General features: G+C 41.3%; 1 protein-coding gene across 2 annotated transcripts in view; it reads right to left on the reverse strand.

Moving 5' to 3' along the window:
* The window catches only part of si:dkey-220o5.5 (actin filament-associated protein 1-like 2), a 54028-nt gene that overhangs the window by 14169 nt on the left and 17384 nt on the right, over nucleotides 1-22475 (reverse strand). For both annotated transcript variants that reach the window (XM_060930652.1, XM_060930651.1), the window contains exons 4-12: nucleotides 8173-8275; nucleotides 6988-7199; nucleotides 6701-6877; nucleotides 5625-5717; nucleotides 4109-4205; nucleotides 3168-3382; nucleotides 2909-3012; nucleotides 2689-2809; nucleotides 2402-2492 (exon numbers count right to left, since the gene is read on the reverse strand). In XM_060930652.1, the coding sequence (XP_060786635.1) occupies nucleotides 2402-2492; nucleotides 2689-2809; nucleotides 2909-3012; nucleotides 3168-3382; nucleotides 4109-4205; nucleotides 5625-5717; nucleotides 6701-6877; nucleotides 6988-7199; nucleotides 8173-8275 (1213 nt within the window). The remainder of the gene's footprint in view (nucleotides 1-2401; nucleotides 2493-2688; nucleotides 2810-2908; nucleotides 3013-3167; nucleotides 3383-4108; nucleotides 4206-5624; nucleotides 5718-6700; nucleotides 6878-6987; nucleotides 7200-8172; nucleotides 8276-22475) is intronic.

Genomic DNA, 22475 nt, shown 5'->3' on the forward strand with positions numbered 1-22475 from the left:
CAACTACACACTACAGTGCTGCGAGTTACTCTACACCATCATGCTACAGCACTAATACTCACATCTACACACTACAGTGCTGCGAGTTACTCTACACCGTCATACTACAGCACTAATACTCACAGCTACACACCACAGCACTGCGAGTTACTCTACACCGTCATACTACAGCACTAATACTCACAACTACACACTACACTACTGCGAGTTACTCTACACTGTCATACTACAGCACTAATACTCACAACTACACACTACACTACTGCGAGTTACTCTACACCGTCATACTACAGCACTAATACTCACAACTACACACCACAGTACTGCGAGTTACTCTACACCGTCATACTGCAGCACTAATACTCACAACTACACACCACAGTACTGCGATTTACTCTACACCATCATACTGCAGCACTAATACTCACAACTACACACTACACTACTGCGAGTTACTCTACACCGTCATACTACAGCGCTAATACTCACAACTACACGCCACAGTACTGCGAGTTACTCTACACCGTCATACTACAGCGCTAATACTCACATCTACACACTACAGTACTGCGAGTTACTCTACACCATCATACTACAGCGCTAATACTCACAGCTACACACCACAGTACTGCGAGTTACTCTACACCGTCATACTACAGCACTAATACTCACAACTACATACCACAGTACTGCGAGTTACTCTACACCGTCATACTACAGCACTCACACTAACTACACACTACACTCTTACAACTTATGATCAGATACAATACTATTACTGATTACGAGTACATGCTATACTTTTACTATTATATTTTAGTTTGACTACTAATGCTCACTCTATGTCATTATATTACAGTATTACTACTTACGATTGCATACTATACTATTGTTACTCACAATCCCATACTGTACTCTGTACAATTACATACAATACTCTTACTAGATTGAATGAAATATGCTACTACTACTACTCGCTGTGAGTATATCATTATACTATGCCATTAATAGTTATGATTATATACTATACTATTACTAGTTACTGTATTTTGTGACTACTACTTATGATTACATACAGTACTACAATTACATACTATACTATTGTTTCTAACAATCACATGCTATACTCTGTACAATTACATACTATACTCTTACTAGTTTGAATGAAATGCTATAATATTACTACTCACTTTAAGTACATCATTACACTATGCTATTAATAGTTATGATTATATACTATTACTAGTGACTATTATGCTACTACTACTTATAATCACATACAATACTGCAATTACATACTGTACTCTAACTGCACACTCTATATCATTGTACTACAGCACTACTACTTATGATTATATACTATAGTCTTACTAGTTATGATTACACATTATACTCTTACCACTGACTCCATATCATTATATTTCCTATGATATTGTTATTTATGATGATATACTCTTACTAGTTACGATTACATTCTATACTATTAATACTCACTCTATAACTTTATACTACACTGATAATACCAGCAATTACGTATTATACCATTCAGTGTAAAATTATTTGTTTTAACTTAAAACAGTCAGTAACCAGGCTGCCTTAAGATTTTGTGTTAATTAAAACTCATATAGTAAATTAAGTTGAGTGTTTCGTTGTGCTAACATACGAGATGAGTTTCACTGAACTCAAAGTTTTATGAAAAATCATTTTTACAGTGTTGATACCCAATACACATCATTACAAATATACTGTGTATGGTGTACTATACTCCTGTATTACTGCATAAGGTTACATAGGGGCGGCACGGTGGTGTAGTGGTTAGCGCTGTCGCCTCACAGCAAGAAGGTCCGGGTTCGAGCCCCGTGGCCGGCGAGGGCCTTTCTGTGTGGAGTTTGCATGTTCTCCCCGTGTCCGCGTGGGTTTCCTCCGGGTGCTCCGGTTTCCCCCACAGTCCAAAGACATGCGGTTAGGTTAATATGGGACGGCCTTGGGCTGAGGTGCTCTTGAGCGAGGCACCGAACTCCCAACTGCTCCCCGGGTGCTGTTAGCATGGCTGCCCACTGCTGTGTGTGTGTGTGTGTGTGTGTGTGTGCTCATTGCTCACATGTGTGTGTTCACTGCTTCAAATGGGTTAAATGCAGAGAGGAATTTCACGTGTGTGATGAATAAAGTTGTGCTTTCTTTCTTTCTTTACTATACCATTCCTACTTCAATACTTTATACTGTATATACAGTATTATTATCATTAAAATACAATTACTACTTATAATTGTGCTTGTTCTAATAAAGAAATGGATCCTGCTGTAATAACGAATGCTGAATTGATAAATCAGAGCCAGTTGGTTGAGAATAGAGATGGTTTTTTATTAATATAACTTTTCTCCAGTTTTAAAACAGGACTCACTGTTGCTTCTGAAGAGGTCGCAGTTGCTGTAGTCGGCAGAATCTGATGATGGCAGCGATTTGCCGTTTCCACCGATGTGGGATTTGTGAAGCTGAAAAAGAAATGTAACATCTGTGTGTGTGTTCATGTATCAGTGAGGATTTTCTTAAAGCGACAGTTTGATGAAAAATGAAATGGATGCCAATTTTCCACTTATGTTACATTACAGTCTGTACCGTTTAATAAATATATTTATTTCCTGATGTTGTAAAAGCTATTTGATGTCTCCCCCCCACTCTGGACCGTACCATGCGCTCCAGCGAGGCGGTGTTAGAGTAGATGGGAGATTCACGGACTGAACCACAGATCTGCTGAAAGGGGTCGTCCATGTACGTGTTGGCGTTGGGGAGCGTTCGGGTCTTCAGACCGCTGAGGAGAGCAGAAAACATGGAGTAGGGGGAAAAAAACATTTGGTAAAATGCGCGTGTGTGTGTGTGTGTGTGTGTGTGTGTGTGTGTGTGTGTGTACCTCAGTGACTCGTGACTGTTGTGCTGATTTGGAGACAGAACATCAGTGGAGCTCCCATCCCGCAGGAGCTGGACCCACTGCTCTTTATCATCAGAACAGCTGGCCTAAACACACACACACACACACACACACACACACACACACACACACACACACACACACACACGCACGCAGTTTTATATACACTCTACAACATAACATACATGTATTACGTCAATTCTTGTTGGACGTGTGTGTGTGTGTGTGTGTGTATACGTACCTCCAGGACAGCCACAGGGTCTCCGTGCTGTAGGATAGTGATGCGGTGTGTGTGTGTGTGAGTGGTATCGGGTCGAATCTCACTCCCCCGGAGCTGCACTGTGTACTGCGGCATTACTTCACTGTTTCCATCACTGAAGAGATTCAGAACTCCGGCGTCCACTCGGCACCACAGAGTCTGCCACTGATAATTCATCAACACGTTGAGATACCCCGCTACAGCGCAGAGAGAGAGAGAAGGGTAATGAACAAACACTTAGCATCAAACAACATCTATAACAAGGTAGGAGTGTGTAGGAGTGTGTAATAAAGTGTGAAACACAGTGTTTAAGCTCCAGTGTTGCAGCTGTACTGAGAATAAACCGTCTCCTCCACCATGTCCATTCAGAACTCATACGCATCTGTTGATGGATGGAGTTTAGGGGTGCACATACTTTTGGTCCTACAGCACTTAAGCACTACAGAACCAAAGCATAATTTACTCCTTTTGCCACAGGGTGCCAATACTTCTGAAGGACACTATATACGTTGCAGCGCCGCTTCCCTCGCGTGTTTTGTGGATTTGTTTATTTCGCTATGTGGCATTGTTTCAGTTTGTGTCTCGTCTCCACCCCTTCCTGTCCCTGGTTTGTCTTCCACGTATGTCATGTTTTCTCTCGGCGGTTCGCGCGTATCCTGCGTATTCTCCTCCTTCAGCTTCATGTATTGACTTCCCAGTTTTGATCTGTGTTCATGTTTTATGTATCTTATGGATTACAGATTATCCTCGTTTGCTCCTACCCCTGCTACGTGATTTTGTGACGATGATTTCAGGTTTATTCTGAATAAAGATAACGCTGGTGTCCGGCTTCTACAGCTCAGCCGCACACATCAGTCCCTGAACTTTCACGACGGCCTAGAAAGATGGAGGGTGAGGTTTATAAAGGTGTGAAATAAATGTACCTCTGTCTTTAAAATTACTGATCTCAGCGCTGCTGAGAGCAGGAGAAGGAGCAGAGAGGATCTCTTCATCGGAATCAGTGTGGAGGACTGAGCTCGACTACAGACAGACACGTAGACAGACAGACAGACGGGGACAGACGGGGACAGAAGACACAATTAAGAGAAACAAAGTAAGACAAATAATATCAGAAATTATTCTCTCCACATTCACTGGATATGAGCAATCACGCGCTCTGATTGGTTACTCTACTACTAGGATATCAGCTCATATACCATGAGTAGAGAAAAACAAAATAGCGGAGCGTGTTGCTGAACCGACTGAGGACGAAATAACAAAACTCTACTCGAAAACAAAACCTCAAAAAATACAAAAAAAGCAACAAAATATGGAATGAAAGTATCTGATTGTAAGAACATATCTTTTTTATTTTTCAAGAATTATTATCGCATTTTTCACAAATTGCTCCTGTCTTTCACCGGTTTGTTTACATTCTAAGCGGAAATTATTTTGTCGGACGTTTTGTATAAAGTTTTTATTTATCAAATTTGCAAAAAAAAAGCAAATATAAAAATGCTCTGTTTCCCAAAATCCAGTGAATGTGGAGAGAATAAAACAGTTATTCCACTCAATCTCGTCATACATGGATTATAGACAACTCAGTGCTACGCGCCTCATTGGCTATCAGCTCATGTACGACTCGATTTCATGGAATAACTGTTTTTTATTATTATTATTATTATTATTATTATTATTACTATTATTTTCACAATATTTTAAAAACTCAGTTAAGAAAATATTACCAAAAAGAAGAAACCTTTATTTTCCTATTCTTTATCAACTTAAATATTCATTTTGTTAAATAAAAAAATAAATAAATATATATATATATATATATATATATATATATATATATATATATATATATATATATATATATATATATATATATATATATATATATCTTTGTTTCATTTTCTTATTAACCAACAATAATTATTTCCCCATATTTGTGAAGGTTGGAGTAAAATATAATCGCCTATTAACTAAAATATTCCTTTTATTAAAAAGGTAAAAAGTTAATAACAAATCATCCTTTTCTTGTTAAACTTTTATAAACATTTGTATTTCCTCCATTTGTTTCTCTTTTCTTTATCTTTCTGCAGTCTGGAAAAAGAGAGCAACGATTTCTTATTAAATCTATTTGTACACAATCACACCACACCTCTTTCACATTTTACATCTGTTTCTGTATGGTTTTGCAGCATTAGAGCTGTGTTACGTCCACCTACAGTGAAGTCACGTGTATTCCCTACTGCTATTGTAGGTTATTGCGCCCTCTGCTATCTAAACAAAACAATTACAGTGAGGAAGCACTAAGAGATTATGTAGCTTAATAATAATCATGATTCATTTTTTATTTCATTGATTTGAATCGGCATAAATTTGTATCGCAATTTATCATCACACAATATATCGTTACATGCCTATTATTATTATTATTAGTATTATTATTACCCTGCAAGAATCCAGTCTTTCACTCTTCAGGATGGAGGAGGAACCTGTGGATTCCGGCTCGCAGTATGAAGAGCCGCTGAGCTCCTCAATGACCTGGAAATAAGAAATTCACACACGCACAAAAACCTGAGACACATATGAGACATACACAGGAAACAATGCGAGGCGTTGGATATAAAAGACACAAAGCAAGCCAAATATATAAGAGATACATATGAGACAGGTAAGATTGACATGAGACATGTTAGACAATATGAGACACAAAAGACACAAAGATAAATGAGACACAAATGAGGCATGGATAAGATGTAAATTAGACATCTATGAGACAAAACTGAGATGCACACGTGATATACAAATGTCATTTATAAGTGTAAGAAATCTGAGATACATGCAAGACATATCTGAGACAAAAGATGAGACAATAATGACACATGATTGAGACACATAAGATACAAGACACAGATCAGGCATACAAAGGTTTATGAGACATAGCTGAGACACTGGCAAGAAACAAACACTTCATAAGACATCAGTAATACACATGATGCATATTTGACACATAAAACAGAGGAGTCATGAGACGTCCATGAGCCATGACCAAGACAGAAGTATGCTGAGAAGACAAGAAACACACACAGAGACACAAATGAGACACATAATATGTAGAAGATACAGACATGACAAAGATGGATAAAACATACATGAGACACACACAAAGATGTTTGAGGCACAAATGAGACAGACAAATGATTCATCCATGAGCCATGACTGAAACACAAGTGAGACACAGACAAGAGACATACACAAAGACAGACGGGACACAAACGAGACGTGTGTTATGCTGATGAGACAGCCATGCCAGACACACATGAGACACATAGTCTCAGTGTAGAGACGGTATAATGTAGATGAGATATTATTGAGACACAACCGAGATGCACTCAATATGAGACAGAGATATAAAAAAGATACTGATAAAAATCAATATGATTCATTCTACAAGACACATCTCCTCTGAGACACACGTTCAGACACGTGAGCTGGAGCACAGCTGTATGTAAGCAGTATCTGACCTTCCTCCACTCCTCGGCCTGGCTGCAGCTCTGAAAGCCCAGGATGAGCGTCTCCGATCCACCCACCACCTTCAGCTCGTGCTGCATCTTCTTACTGTGTTTGGACTTGTACATCACCTGACAGCCCGTCAGCTTCATCTCCAGCAGGGGTTGGAGGTCTTTAGCGCACTTAAAACACTTTGACAAAAACATACAGATTTATATGTAATAATCTCAGGACACAAATCAACAGCTCTACAACAGGAGGCTCTAATGAGGAGTTATTTCAGAACGTGTTTCCTCCTCACCAGTAAGGAGTCGTGTTTAATAATGAAGAGCTGACGTGTCCACTGGCCGAGCCACTTCTTCCTCCACAGGTACTCGCAGAGCCGCGATTCAGGGACAGGACGCAGGCAGGGCTGAGACGAGCCACACTGGATATAGTGGGCGCGGTCCACAGGGACGTCCTCTTCTTCCTCACCATACGACTCATAATGACTGCTCTCCGAGTCCAGTTTATCTGAGGAGACGGATCACATGAACCTGTCAGTACTTAATTCAGTACTTACTGAGACAAGACTTGTAAATTAGTCAGTATGCACTCAATGAGAGGAGACACGTAAACTAGTCAATACTTAATTAGACTAGACATAAAGTAGTGAGTCCTTAATGACACGAGACAAACTAGTCAGTACTTAGTGAGACAAAACATGTAAACTAGTCAGTACTTGATGAGACGAGACACAAAATAGTCAGTACTTAATGAGACAAGTAAGCTAGTCAGTACTTAATGAGATGAGACACAAACTAGTCAGTACTTAATGATATGAAACAAGTAAACTAATCAGTACTATACCACAGGACACAAACCAGTCAGTACTTAATTCAGTACTTAATTGGATGGAACACACCAACATTTTGTGAATATTCAAAAATTATTTTTAGACCTATAGATAAATAAATTATATCGCACACCTTTTTTGTTGTTGTTCTTAATTAAAAAAAAACACTACACCACCCGGCAGCACGGTGGTGTAGTGGTTAGCACGGTCGCCTCACAGAAAGAAGGTTCCGGGTTCGAGCCCAGCGGCTGACAGGGGTCTTTCTGTGTGGAGCTTGCATGTTCTCCCCGTGTCTGCGTGGGTTTCCTCCGGGTGCTCCGGTTTCCCCCACAGTCCAAAGACATGCAGTTAGGTTGACGTGGGGCAGCCTTGGGCTGAGGTGCCCTTGAGCGAGGTACCGAACCCCTGACTGCTCCCCGGGCGCTCTGGTGTGGCTGCCCACTGCTCTGTGTGTGTGTGTGTGTTCACTGCTTCAGATGGGTTAAATGCAGGGGATGAATCTCACTGTGCTTGAAGTGTGCATGTGACAAATAAAGGTTTCGTCTTCTTAATTATTGCTGAATATCCAAGATGTGTTTTGCAAATTTGAGGTACTGAATTTACGTTATTTAATTAATGCATGTAAATAATGTTATGTAGATCAGCACTAACCTGTAGACTGAGAGGCTGGAATAAAAGGCTCCGCCTCCTCATAACAGTCCTCATCTTCCTCCAACCTGTATGGAGGCCTTGGGGGAACTGAGGGACCCACAGACTGAGGAAACACACAAGGGTTTAAGCTATGAAATTGATTTATTAATAAAAACAAAACCAAATCAGCACAGAAATACCACGTACGGTCTTCTTCCAGACTTCACAGGATGAACTCGACCTTATCACCTTTCCGTGATGAGTCACACACGTCAACTTAAATGTACACCATAAACATGCAGAATAATAAACTGGGAGTTTCAAAAAAAAAAAAAATCCTTTTAAGCTCAACGAGTCTAAAGCTAGGCCCTATCGTTGGAAGATCATGAGTTCAAAGTGTAATTAGTGCAGCTCTCTGGGGGAAGACCTTCCAGAATGACACTAACTGTTCATACAATCTGTTAACTCATGTATACAGAACATGGTAGAGGAAGCACATCTTAGCCTTCCTTTGTCCTCCCAAACTGGTAGCTAGCGAGTAGAAATCAGCTCGGTAATCATTAAACTGTGAAGGAAAACAAAACATCCTTCTGACCATCCGCGAACGCTCTGAGGAAAACAGCTGCTGGCCGTTAATCAAGTCCGTCCAGGTCGTTGTGTCCTCAATGAACCTGTTGACCTTTCAGAGGCCACCGCTCCAGACGGCGAGTCTATATCATGGTCTGTTCTTCTTATCTACATCAGGATGTCAGCGAGTGTTGGGAACTGGTGTTCCACCAAGGGACAGAAGGGTTTTACGAAGTACCCCCATGTTTTTGAGAAGATGAGTTGGGTTGGGGAGAAAAATACCACCACACACAGATTAAAGACCATACAAGAACATTTCTGGTGTTTGTTTTCTCCAAACGAATATTCAACCAAGAGTTCTGCTTTTCATTTGATCTATCATAATCCTGTTCAAAAACTTTCTAAACACCTTCCAGTTTGCAATATGTCTTTTTAAGGATGTGTAAAAGATTCCCTGGTGGTTCCTGAATGATCCTGGTTTACCACTCAACCAACGTCAACATCAACAGCAACATCTTTTAATGTGCCGCTTCATTTCTGATCCATCGTTTTCGATAAACAATGATGTTATGGAGATTATTTCGAACCAGAAAGTAAGAACTGACCCATTATCTTACTAACCTTCTCACTGGCTCTGTGGAGCGTCTGTACTTGCTGGGTTACGTCACTCACTTTTACTCTTTTACACACGTGATGGAAAGTGGACCACAATGCCAACAATACGAGTGACAGTGTTTAAAGGTAATAAAAATGGAGAGATAAAAAAGGTTGGAGAAATCCAAGTGTGAAATCTGAACTTGTGTTAAGTCCAGAACGTATTTGAGAAGAGACGACTTGTCTGAGTCATCCACAAACACTACGTAACTTGTTCATTTCTTTGTATCAGTTCCCTCGGTTTCCCCGGCGTGAGAGCTGGGAGGGTTTTTCTGCAGGGGTGATTTTATGACGCTACATTCTTTAAGTGTTTATTCCTTCCCTTTTTATCTTCTGCATATTTTCATTCTTGGCATTTAGGGAGGAGTACTGCATTACAGTTCGCTTCTCAGATACAAATCTGTGCTAAAGAGATGAAAGGACCATGTGTCCTATATGAAGAACGAAACAGGAAGGCAAGACCGGAGAGGACAGAAGGACAAAAAAAGGATGAAAGCTCAGAGCACAAAGAGAGACAGCGACAGAAAGACAAAAAGATAATTCAGAAGTCCGAGTCTGTCAGCTTGCTTGGATGTCGACACGCCTTTGTCACTGACCTCATCGTCTCTGGAGGTCCGACTCGCGCCATCTGACTTCCTGTCCCCCCTGAGTGGGGGGTTCTATCACTCCATCACTTTATCACTCCATCACAAGTGCCTCTCTACCTCCCATCACGTAGACAGACATAATTGTCCATGCAAAATGTCCACTTCCTCTCCTCTTGACCAATAGGATTGCAGTTCCCAGCCTGTGAGATGGGCCTCGTGGATAAACACAGCATTTCCTGTCTCAGATAAAGTCCCTCCTCTTTGCATCTTCAACATTTTTCAAAGTTTGTTGAAGCCATGGAAACTCAACCCAATCCTATATGGCAGGGGTCATCAAACTACGGCTCGCGGGCCGACTCCGGCCCGCCACCCCCCTTTGACCGGCCCCCCAGCCCCTCTGCCCCCTACCACTTGAACCGGCCCTATGAGGCAATCCCCAAAAGTGATCATTTTTTTAAATTGCTTTTTGGCAAATAATAACATGCCTGCATCTTGTATTTTGTTGATTTTATCAATTAAAATTGATATTTACTTATAAAATGAACTATTCATATTTTCCGAATTTTCGTCATAAGCAGTGACAGGCAGCGCACGCGCAGAGAACTGTCAGTGTTCAGGACAGCAAAATAGCTAGCGGTCAGCGAAAAGCTGACAGAGAGTGCAGAGTTTTTAAAGAACAGTGGACCACCGATTATTTTTTCGTTCAGTGTAAGGACCGTGCAGTTTGTCTTGTATGTAAAGAAAGTGTGTCGGTTTTCAAAGAATATAATCTGCGTCGTCACTACGAAACCCGCCACAAAGAGTATGCGAGTTTGTGAGGGCAAACAAGAGAAGACAGGATTCGGAGGATGAAATGCGGACTGGCTGCACAACAGAATGTATTCCTTCGCCAAACCCAGATCAACCAGGCTGCTGTCCGAGCTAGCTATAAGGTAGCTCACCTACTAGCTACCCATGGAGAGCCGTTTACTGATGGGGACTTTGTTAAAGTATGCATGCTTGCTGTGGCCGAGGAGGCGTGTCCCGACAAGAAGGATGCGCTCAATGCGGCGAGTCTCTCCGCACCTACTATGACCAGGCGAACCGAAGATTTGGGGGACGACGTGTATGACCAGCTGAATGAGAAAGCGTCAGAATTCGAGTTTTTTGCTTTGGCCATGGATGAGAGCAATGACGTGCAGGACACAGCACAACTGCTGTGATCTATTGATCTATTGCTCATATTATTATAATTTCACTGGTTTTTTAAATGTATTTATTTTATAGGCGTATTTATTTGACCTTAATTAAGTGCTGCACACAATTATTATTAATATTATTAATAATATCAACAGGCCTACCTACAATTTATAATTTTCCACTCACCTTTGCCAGTGTCAATCACCTCAACTAGGCAGATGTTTCTTACCTTGACAGCTTTTATGTTATTTTTATTAGAAAATAAATAAATGGAATATCTGTGGTAATTCAAATTAAAACAAAGTGTGAAGACTCGATTACTACTTTTGCAAACCACTAATAAAGAGAAACAAATATGTGCCAGGAATCAAGTGTGGATATAGTAGTGGGGATATAGTAGTGGGGATATAGTAGTGTGGATATAGTAGTGGGGATATAGTAGTGTGGATATAGTAGTGGGGATATAGTAGTGGGGATATAGTAGTGTGGATATAGTAGTGGGGATATAGTAGTGTGGATATAGTAGTGGGGATATAGTAGTGTGGATATAGTAGTGGGGATATAGTAGTGTGGATATAGTAGTGGGGATATAGTAGTGGGGATATAGTAGTGGGGATATAGTAGTGGGGATATAGTAGTGTGGGATATAGTAGTGGGGATATAGTAGTGGGGATATAGTAGTGGGGATATAGTAGTGTGGATATAGTAGTGGGGATATAGTAGTGTGGGATATAGTAGTGGGGATATAGTAGTGGGGATATAGTAGTGTGGGTATAGTAGTGGGGATATAGTAGTGGGGATATAGTAGTGGGGATATAGTAGTGGGGATATAGTAGCGTGGATATAGTAGTGGGGATATAGTAGTGTGGATATAGTAGTGTTGATATAGTAGTGTGGGATATAGTAGCATGGATATAGTAGTGGGGATATAGTAGTGTGGGTATAGTAGTGGGGATATAGTAGTGTTGATATAGTAGTGGGGATATAGTAGTGTGGATATAGTAGTGGGGATATAGTAGTGTGGATATAGTAGTGGGGATATAGTAGTGTGGATATAGTAGTGGGGATATAGTAGTGGGGATATAGTAGTGTGGATATAGTAGTGGGGATATAGTAGTGTTGATATAGTAGTGGGGATATAGTAGTGTGGATATAGTAGTGGGGATATAGTAGTGTGGGATATAGTAGTGTGGATATAGTAGTGGGGATATAGTAGTGTGGGATATAGTAGTGTGGATAAGGTAGTGGGGATATAGTAGTGGGGATATAGTAGTGTGGATATAGTAGTGGGGATATAGTAGTGGGGATATAGTAGTGTTGATATAGTAGTGTTGATATAGTAGTGGGGATATAGTAGTGGGGATATAGTAGTTGGGATATAGTAGTGTGGGTATAGTAGTGGGGATATAGTAGTGTTGATATAGTAGTGGGGATATAGTAGTGTGGATATAGTAGTGTTGATATAGTAGTGGGGATATAGTAGTGTGGATATAGTAGTGGGGATATAGTAGTGTTGATATAGTAGTGGGGATATAGTAGTGTGGATATAGTAGTGGGGATATAGTAGTGGGGATATAGTAGTGTGGATATAGTAGTGGGGATATAGTAGTGTTGATATAGTAGTGGGGATATAGTAGTGTGGATATAGTAGTGGGGATATAGTAGTGTTGATATAGTAGTGTTGATAGAGTAGTGGGGATATAGTAGTGGGGATATAGTAGTGTGGATATAGTAGTGGGGATATAGTAGTGTTGATATAGTAGTGTTGATAGAGTAGTGGGGATATAGTAGTTGGGATATACCGGTAGTAGTGTGGGTATAGTAGTGGGGATATAGCAGTGGGGATATAGTAGTGTGGATATAGTAGTGGGGATATAGTAGTGTCGATATAGTAGTGTTGATAGAGTAGTGGGGATATAGTAGTGGGGATATAGTAGTTGGGATATACCGGTAGTAGTGTGGGTATAGTAGTGTGGATATAGCAGTGGGGATATAGTAGTGTGGATATAGTAGTGGGGATATAGTAGTGTTGATATAGTAGTGTTGATAGAGTAGTGGGGATATAGTAGTGGGGATATAGTAGTTGGGATATACCGGTAGTAGTGTGGGTATAGTAGTGTGGATATAGTAGTGGGGGATATAGTAGTGTGGGATATAGTAGCGGGGATATAGTAGTGTGGATATAGTAGTGTGGATATAGTAGTGGGGATATAGTAGTGTGGATATAGTAGTGTTGATATAGTAGTGGGGATATAGTAGTGGGGATATAGTAGTGTTGATATAGTAGTGTTGATAGAGTAGTGGGGATATAGTAGTGGGGATATAGTAGTGTGGGTATAGTAGTGGAGGATATAGTAGTGGGGGATATAGTAGTGGGGATATAGTAGTGGGGATATAGTAGTGTGGATATAGTAGTGGGGATATAGTAGTGGGGATATAGTAGTGGGGATATAGTAGTGGGGATATAGTAGTGGGGATATAGTAGTGTTGATATAGTAGTGTTGATAGAGTAGTGGGAATATAGTAGCGGGGATATAGTAGTGGGGATATAGTAGTGTGGGTATAGTAGTGGGGGATATAGTAGTGGGGATATAGTAGTGTGGATATAGTAGTGGGGATATAGTAGTGGGGGATGTAGTAGTGGGGATATAGTAGTGTGGATATAGTAGTGGGGATATAGTAGTGTGGATATAGTAGTGGGGATATAGTAGTGTGGATATAGTAGTGGGGATATAGTAGTGGGGATATAGTAGTGGGGATATAGTAGTGTTGATATAGTAGTGTTGATAGAGTAGTGGGAATATAGTAGTGGGGATATAGTAGTGGGGATATAGTAGTGGGGATATAGTAGTGGGGATATAGTAGTGTTGATATAGTAGTGTTGATAGAGTAGTGGGAATATAGTAGCGGGGATATAGTAGTGGGGGATATAGTAGTGGGGATATAGTAGTGTGGATATAGTAGTGTTGATATAGTAGTGGGGATATAGTAGTGTGGATATAGTAGTGGGGGATATAGTAGTGGGGATATAGTAGTGTGGATATAGTAGTGGGGATATAGTAGTGGGGGATATAGTAGTGGGGATATAGTAGTGTGGATATAGTAGTGTGGATATAGTAGTGGGGATATAGTAGTGGGGATATAGTAGTGTGGATATAGTAGTGGGGGATATAGTAGTGGGGGATATAGTAGTGGGGATATAGTAGTGGGGATATAGTAGTGTGGATATAGTAGTGGGGATATAGTAGTGGGGGATATAGTAGTGTGGATATAGTAGTGGGGGATATAGTAGTGTGGATATAGTAGTGGGGATATAGTAGTGGGGGATATAGTAGTGTGGATATAGTAGTGGGGATACAGTAGTGGGGATACAGTAGTGGGGATATAGTAGTGTGGATATAGTAGTGGGGATATAGTAGTGGGGATATAGTAGTGGGGATATAGTAGTGTGGATATAGTAGTGGGGATATAGTAGTGTGGATATAGTAGTGGGGATATAGTAGTGTGGATATAGTAGTGGGGGATATAGTAGTGTGGATATAGTAGTGTGGATATAGTAGTGGGGATATAGTAGTGGGGATATAGTAGTGGGGATATAGTAGTGGGGATATAGTAGTGGGGATATAGTAGTGTGGATATAGTAGTGGGGATATAGTAGTGTGGATATAGTAGTGGGGGATATAGTAGTGTGGATATAGTAGTGGGGATATAGTAGTGGGGATATAGTAATGGGGATATAGTAGTGTGGATATAGTAGTGTGGATATAGTAGTGTGGATGGCTGTGCCAGGCTAGTAATCTCTACTACACAATGAGGCCTGCTGGTGGTCATATTTGTCTGGGTCATACAATTCTATGTTATATAGCTGACCCGACCCCGGCCCCCCATCACAGTCAGGAACGACAATGTGGCCCCCAGAGAAAAAAAGTTTGGTGACCCCTGCTATATGGGCTAATTACCACAAATTGTAGGAAATAGTGAAGAAGTTGACATCATGTTAGAAAAATCCCAAAACACAAGCACTTTTGTTTTTGTGTTTCAGTCATCTGATGGGGTTTACTGGTTCTACCAAATGGTAGGCGTGGCCATCTTGACGCCATCAGAGGTGGAAATCATTCACAAATGAGGTCATTGTTTATATAAGAAGATTCCATTCAAACCGTTCGCTCTTGTGATGTTCACAACATTTGAAATCAAAACATTTTCCGAGTTCAAAGTTGATCAGTTCTGACATTTCGTAGAAAGCTCAGCTAGCGGTCAATGCTAATTGTAATTACATTGTAATTTCAGTTATACAAAAGTATTTTCTTAGCGATTTACCAGCATATAGGTAAATGTTGATACTCCAGTCGATTTGGTCTCATTTTCACTGCGTCTCTGGATTGTCCTTGGTCAAATCTTTCTGTATCTGTATTTCTCTAACCTTAGTGAAACTTCAGAAGTTCTGTCCTGAAATTGTCAGTACCTTCCATAATTCAGCAGAAGTGATGACGCTCCTCGTGACGTGTTTCCATGATTGAAACCTGAATCCAGTCACGACGTCTCACTAACACGACCTGAATGAGTAAAAACATTTACAGACCTGTTCTAGAAATTTCCTGGTGGTGGTTTTAATGGTGTCTTGATCCCAAATTGGGTTTTCCCGATCCGTCATGACTCAAACAGCGTGTTTACTGATGATTCATTCCACAAACAATTCTTCCCATCTCCCATCATATCAGCCAGTGTCACCAAGTCTGTGGGTTTCCAATGTAATGTATCTGCTCTCCGCTTTGCTCAGATTAGATCTGTTTATTTTTACAGATCTAACCATATTTATTTAACCATAAGTTACCCGTTCCTGTTTTTGAACCGTTTCAGTATGTTCTGATATTGTTGCCCAAATATCAATCAACTCACCAATTTTAATTTATCATTCTAGTGAATATCGTTCCTGCTCTTGTTGTCCTCCATCGCTGGTGAAGACGATGGTGATATTAATTAATAAAGTGCGGCAGCAAAAAGATGCATGAATCCAATCTAGGACCACATATGAAATGGTCTCGGGTTTGGTTTTACCTGATTTTTGATCATTTAGATCTAATTTTTGCATTCACATCAGATCCGTGATGTATTATGGCAGGAAAGTGGATTTGCATCGCAGTCCTGTAATCTGCTTTGAGGCTGAGTTCTCCCAAAGTTCTTCTCAGGGAGTTTTTCCTCACCACTGTCGCTCCTGGTTGGTTCATGAGGGATCTAAAGCTGCATCTGGATTTCTGTAAAGATGTCACTTGCTAGGATTTTTTTTTTTGTAGGATAGTAAACAACTCAGATAAACTTTTGAAGCAAAGAGCAAGCTACGAAAGCTGAAGAGGTCATGTGACATTAGCTAGCTGTTAGATTAGCCTTGTAGGTTCAGGGCACAACTAAAGAAACAAATGCATCTTGGCTATTCGACTCCGTCTGAAGTAAGAAGGGGGAAGGAAATTAAATTTTTGGTCAAACTAACGCTTTACGGTAACTGTATGTAATCTTCTTTCCCATAGACACACTCTCACACACACACTCGAACTGTTGTTTATCTGTGGTAGACCACTTGAAAGGCCTTGGTTTTGGGGGAGGGTTTCACCTCCGACCTCCAGCCTGTGCCTTGGGTGAGACGAACGAACGAATCCGCAGGGCGGCCACACTGCAGATGGGAAACTCTAAAATGGCCGACCACAACACAGCTCCGGTCCAATCCACCGCCTTCTAACCTCCGATTGGCCAACCACAACACAGCTCCGGTCTGAGCCGTATACAGTAAAGCCCACAACACACAGACACACACACACACACACACATATATATATATATATATATATATATATATATATATATATATATATATATATATATATATACAAAACACAGGCCTGTCATTACTGCTACAGAACCAGTGTGTCCTAAAATACTCACATATGGCCAAACGTCCCCAAAAATACACACAGGCTCCGTCTCAAATGCCACAATCCTTCTCTAGTTAGTGTTCTTACAAGACTTAGAAACAATCAAATAACCATGTTGTCTTGTTTTCTATAAAGTTTCCTCGATCAAACATGACTTACAATCTAATTTTTGGATACATTCCAAATAACGTTGCTGAAAATGCACACTAAAGCTCCAGGAGCTTCGTCCCACCCCTTAAAACCAATAGCTACTTTTTAGAAACCGCTAAACCTATAGAATCTGCTCCAACAGGAAGTCTGATCTCATATGTTGCCTGGGAAACAATCTGTATTACCCATAATGCACCAAGCTAGCACCTCAGTGTCTCGTGTCGAAATCTAGCTGCGTGCGTTAATCTTATACAAACTGCAAAGTAGCCAGTTAGCTAACAAGCGAGTCACACCGTACTCTTACCGACATTACAGCTCGCTATTAATGAATAGTTTTAATAGGAAGCACTAAAGAGTTTTCCTACGTCATAAATCCGTAACGGTCCTGGGTTCGAGCCCCGGGGCCGGCGAGGGCCTTTCTGTGTGGAGTTTGCATGTTCTCCCCGTGTCCGCGTGGGTTTCCTCCGGGTGCTCCGGTTTCCCCCACAGTCCAAAGACATGCAGGTTAGGTTAACTGGTGACTCTAAATTGAGCGTAGGTGTGAATGTGAGTGTGAATGGTTGTCTGTGTCTATGTGTCAGCCCTGTGATGACCTGGTGACTTGTCCAGGGTGAACCCCACCTTTCGCCCGTAGTCAGCTGGGATAGGATCCAGCTCGCCTGCGACCCTGTAGAACAGGATAAAGCGGCTACAGATAATGAATGAATGAATGAATGAATGAATGAATCCGTAACTCACTGACGCAGTTCAGTTTAATTTTTGTCCTGTTAGTGTCGCCTGCATTATTAGAGCTTACTTCAAGATCTCAATTAAGATCAGGAATATCGCAAACACTTCAGATTAGAAAATAATACACAGGTAACACTAACAGGATAAAAACTAAACTATAATGCGTTTATAAGGGATGTTGATGTACCATTTTAGAGGCAAAGAAATCATGAGACTTTGAGTATCTCTCTACCCTACTCGTGCAGTCCAGTTTGTTTTTTGTCCTGTTAGTGTTACCGTAATGTAGTGCTGCATTGTTTCAGATTGTCATCACTGTTCAAGTCGGAGCACGAGGCAAAGGATAAATACTGTACAGTCTGCGTTATAGATTCAGAAATTATATTATTTATCCTGTTTCTCATTTCTCAATGACAAGGACTTCAAACAATTTCAAAACAAGACCGCTTTTATCAAATAGTTTGTGACACACCCAGTGTCCCCTTAAACACACATCAGTCTGACAGCGAAACCACACGAAACAGTGTCCCCTGAAATACCCCACATCACAGGGACACACTGCAGCGTCTCCTAACACACCCACACACGTGCTGATCATCACGACCCCTAAGTGTAAGTTCCCTAAATAGGGACCATGTGTGAGAAGAGATCAAGTATGCCTTAGTTTTAACAAGTGGCAAGCCACACCTCCATTACTGTGACTGATAAACAGAGGCCACACCTCCTTCATTGTGACTGACACACAGAGGCCACACCTCCATCACTGTGACTGACACACAAAGGCCACACCTCCAGTGAAACTGATACACAAAGGCCACACCTCCTCCGGTGAAACTGATACACAAAGGCCACACCTCCTCCAGTGAAACTGATACACAAAGGCCACACCTCCTCCGGTGAAACTGATACACAAAGGCCACACCTCCTCCAGTGAAACTGATACACAAAGGCCACACTTCCTCCAGTGAAACTGATACACAAAGGCCACACCTCCTCCAGTGAAACTGATACACAAAGGCCACACCTACTTTAGTGAAACTAATACACTTAAAGATTGAAAGATTGTGAGATTGATGTGAGATTGATACACAGAGGCCACACCTCCTTCAATGCCACACCTCCTTCAATGAAACTGATACACAGAGGCCACACCTCCTTCATTGTGACTGATACACAGAGGCCACACCTCCATCACTGTGACTGACACACAATAGCCACACCTCTGGTGAAACTGATACACAAAGGCCACACCTCTTCCGGTGAAACTGATACACAAAGGCCACACCTCCTCCAGTGAAACTGATACACAAAGGCCACACCTCCTCCAGTGAAACTGATATACAAAGGCCACACCTCCTTCAGTGAAACTGATACACAAAGACCACACCTCCTCCAGTGAAACTGATACACAAAGGCCACACCTCCTCCAGCGAAACTGATACACAAAGGCCACACCTCCAGTGAAACTGATACACAAAGGCCACACCTCCTCCGGTGAAACTGATACACAAAGGCCACACCTCCTCCGGTGAAACTGATACACAAAGACCACACCTCCTCCGGTGAAACTGATACACAAAGGCCACACCTCCTTCAGTGAAACTGATACACAAAGACCACACCTCTCCTCCAGTGAAACTGATACACAAAGGCCACACCTCCTCCAGTGAAACTGATACACAAAGGCCACACCTCCTCCAGTGAAACTGATACACAAAGACCACACCTCCTTCAGTGAAACTGATACACAAAGGCCACACCTCCTTCAGTGAAACTGATACACAAAGGCCACACCTCCTCCGGTGAAACTGATACACAAAGGCCACACCTCCTCCAGTGAAACTGATACACAAAGGCCACACCTCCTCCGGTGAAACTGACACACTGAAAGATTGAAAGATTGTGAGATTGATGTGAGATTGATACACAGAGGCCACACCTCCTTCAATGAAACTGATACACAAAGGCCACACCTCCTCTGGTGAAACTGATACACAAAGGCCACACCTTCAGTGAAACTGACCTCCTTCACTGAGATTGATACACAGAAGTCACACCTCCTTCAATGAAACTGATACACAGAAGCCACACCTTCTTCACTGAGATTGATACACAGAGGCCACACCTCCTTCAGCGAGATTGATACACAGAGGCCACACCTCCTTCAGCGAGACTGATACACAGAGGCCACACCTCCTTCAATGAAACTGAGGCCAAAGGAAACCCATTTAATAAAACTTCTCAGTAATAAACACTCGAAATAAAGACCTGTGATTGTGGTCATGAACTTGATCAACAATCTCAGGAGGTGAAAAGTGTTTAAGGTGTAAAAATAAATGCACTCCATGTTTTAAATTTGGCCCAGAAGGTTCTATTCCTGTCCCGTGTAACGTGTTCTTGTTTTGCTGTTCCTCGCTGAATTAGAGCGTACACAGAGTGTGGAATGTTCCGTGATAAAGGTGCTTATTGTTGAGCTGAATCCCAACGGTGACACAGTAACGCAACAATTCAGCCAAATTCCACAAACAACACATTTTTGACATTTCTGAAGAACGCCTCTGATTAGCCGCAGCGCTGTTTTGGAAAGGTATCGAGTCTGAGGCACGGAGGCTGACATGTTCAACGCTGTGCTGTGTGACAGCGTCTGGCACTGAGCCTCGAAAATCCTCTTATGGCAAATCTTTCATCTCCTGAAAGCTAAAACACACGAAGATTAGGGTTTATGATCTAAGTACGCTAATGTGGCGTGTGTGCCCAGATTATTGGGTGACAACGTGTAAAAATTCATGGTATGATAAACCTCCAAGATAAATTTACAGCGCTCTCAAGTTTCAAATTATTTAGGAACATTTTAGACATCAGTGGATTGGACTGGATTTATTTGTATTTCATAAGAGATGCCGCTGTATCTGTTTGCTAAATGTGTCCCTAGATTGCTAGCCAAGGTTAGCTGCTACACAAAAACTCAAAGTTTACAATTAAAATCGTTTGAATGGAAGCTCTACTTTGAATTCAGGAGGAAATTTATTTAATTGGTTCAAACTGCCAGTGGGTGGAAACTTTTTTCTTTGTTTTTTTTTTTTTTTAAACATCACATGTATGTCCTAGCTAGTCATAATCTTTGCTATTTTGACTGCAGGGCGACTTTGTGCTAAAAAGTAAATATGCATGTTCATTTTTGTTTGATATACAGGTAGTCATCGACTTACGACTGTGTTTGGTTGCGACTGACCGGTCGTAAACCGATCTGGTCGTAAGTCGGCCTGTGTTAAATGAACGTAAGTATATTGTGATGTGTAATGATATTGTAATCATCTTAAAGTCTTATTTTATCAACATTTTCTTATTTCATTACCTTGGCTCATTATTTGTTTTAAGTCAAACACTGCATACTACACTGCGTACAGTACAATTCGTTTAATATGTGCAAAACTTTAAAAAAAATACGAAATGCAGGTGTGAAAAATAGAAAACATTTTAGTTTGAAACATACGAAAATACAAATGTAAAACATAACAAAATACAAAACTTAGTGACCGCTGGCATCACTGGTGCTTGGCTGTGGGTCGTCTACGTCATCACCAGCTGTTGCAGCGCTTGGGCTGGCGGGAGGATTTGCTCGTTTCATAAACCAGGAGCTGGGGCGGAAACTGTATGATGGAGTGCGCGAGAGAGACTGCACATGTGCCTGGAGCTGGGGTGGAAACTGTTGTACGCGGCGAGAGGCGCTGCCGGGAGCTGGGGCGAAAACTGTCATACGCTCAGCTAGCTCAGCTGGGAAACACTTGCCAGTCATAACCAGACGGTCGTAAAGTCAATCGGTCGTAAGTCGCATAGGTCGTAAGTCGACGACTACCTGTATAGATAGTCATGTGGCTAGTTAGTGTTAGCTATAATAACTTGCATATTATTAGTTGTTCAGTAGTTCGGTTAGATTTTAAAATCTAAAGTTTTGTAAAGTTTTGGACATGGTTATTATTGATATATATAGCAGATTTCTGCATACATCCGACTTGCAATTCGGTTTCAAAGCTGGTCTGTCCACAACTTTGTGTACAGCTGTATATATAGAAACTGTCGACTATTATAAACGTAGAAATAGCGATGTCTACAGTTGTTTACTGGATGCAAGTAAGGCATTTGACAAAGTCCATTACGGTAAATTGTTCACACTGTTGATCACTCGTGGCTTACCTCTGCCTGTTATTCGCCTGTTGCTGGACGGATACACTCGTCAGCGGGTATGTGTCTGCTGGGATGCATGTACATCCAGATGTTTTACCGTATCTAATGGTGTCAAACAAGGTGGGGTATTGTCACCAATCCTGTTTATAGTGTATATAGATGAACTAATTGTGACACTGGAGCGGTCTGGTATTGAGGTATTTCACCTGATGTCACAGGGTCACGTGACGCCCCGGTGTCCGCCATTTTGAACGTCAAGCTACATACTAACGCTGCAGACAGAGAGGGAGAACCAGCTTGAAAAAAAACGTGTTACAGACACCTAGAATAGATTAATTTGTCAGTAAGC

The sequence above is a fragment of the Neoarius graeffei genome, chromosome 10 (genome assembly GCF_027579695.1).
Source record: "Neoarius graeffei isolate fNeoGra1 chromosome 10, fNeoGra1.pri, whole genome shotgun sequence".
NCBI classification, from domain to species: Eukaryota; Metazoa; Chordata; class Actinopteri; order Siluriformes; family Ariidae; genus Neoarius; species Neoarius graeffei.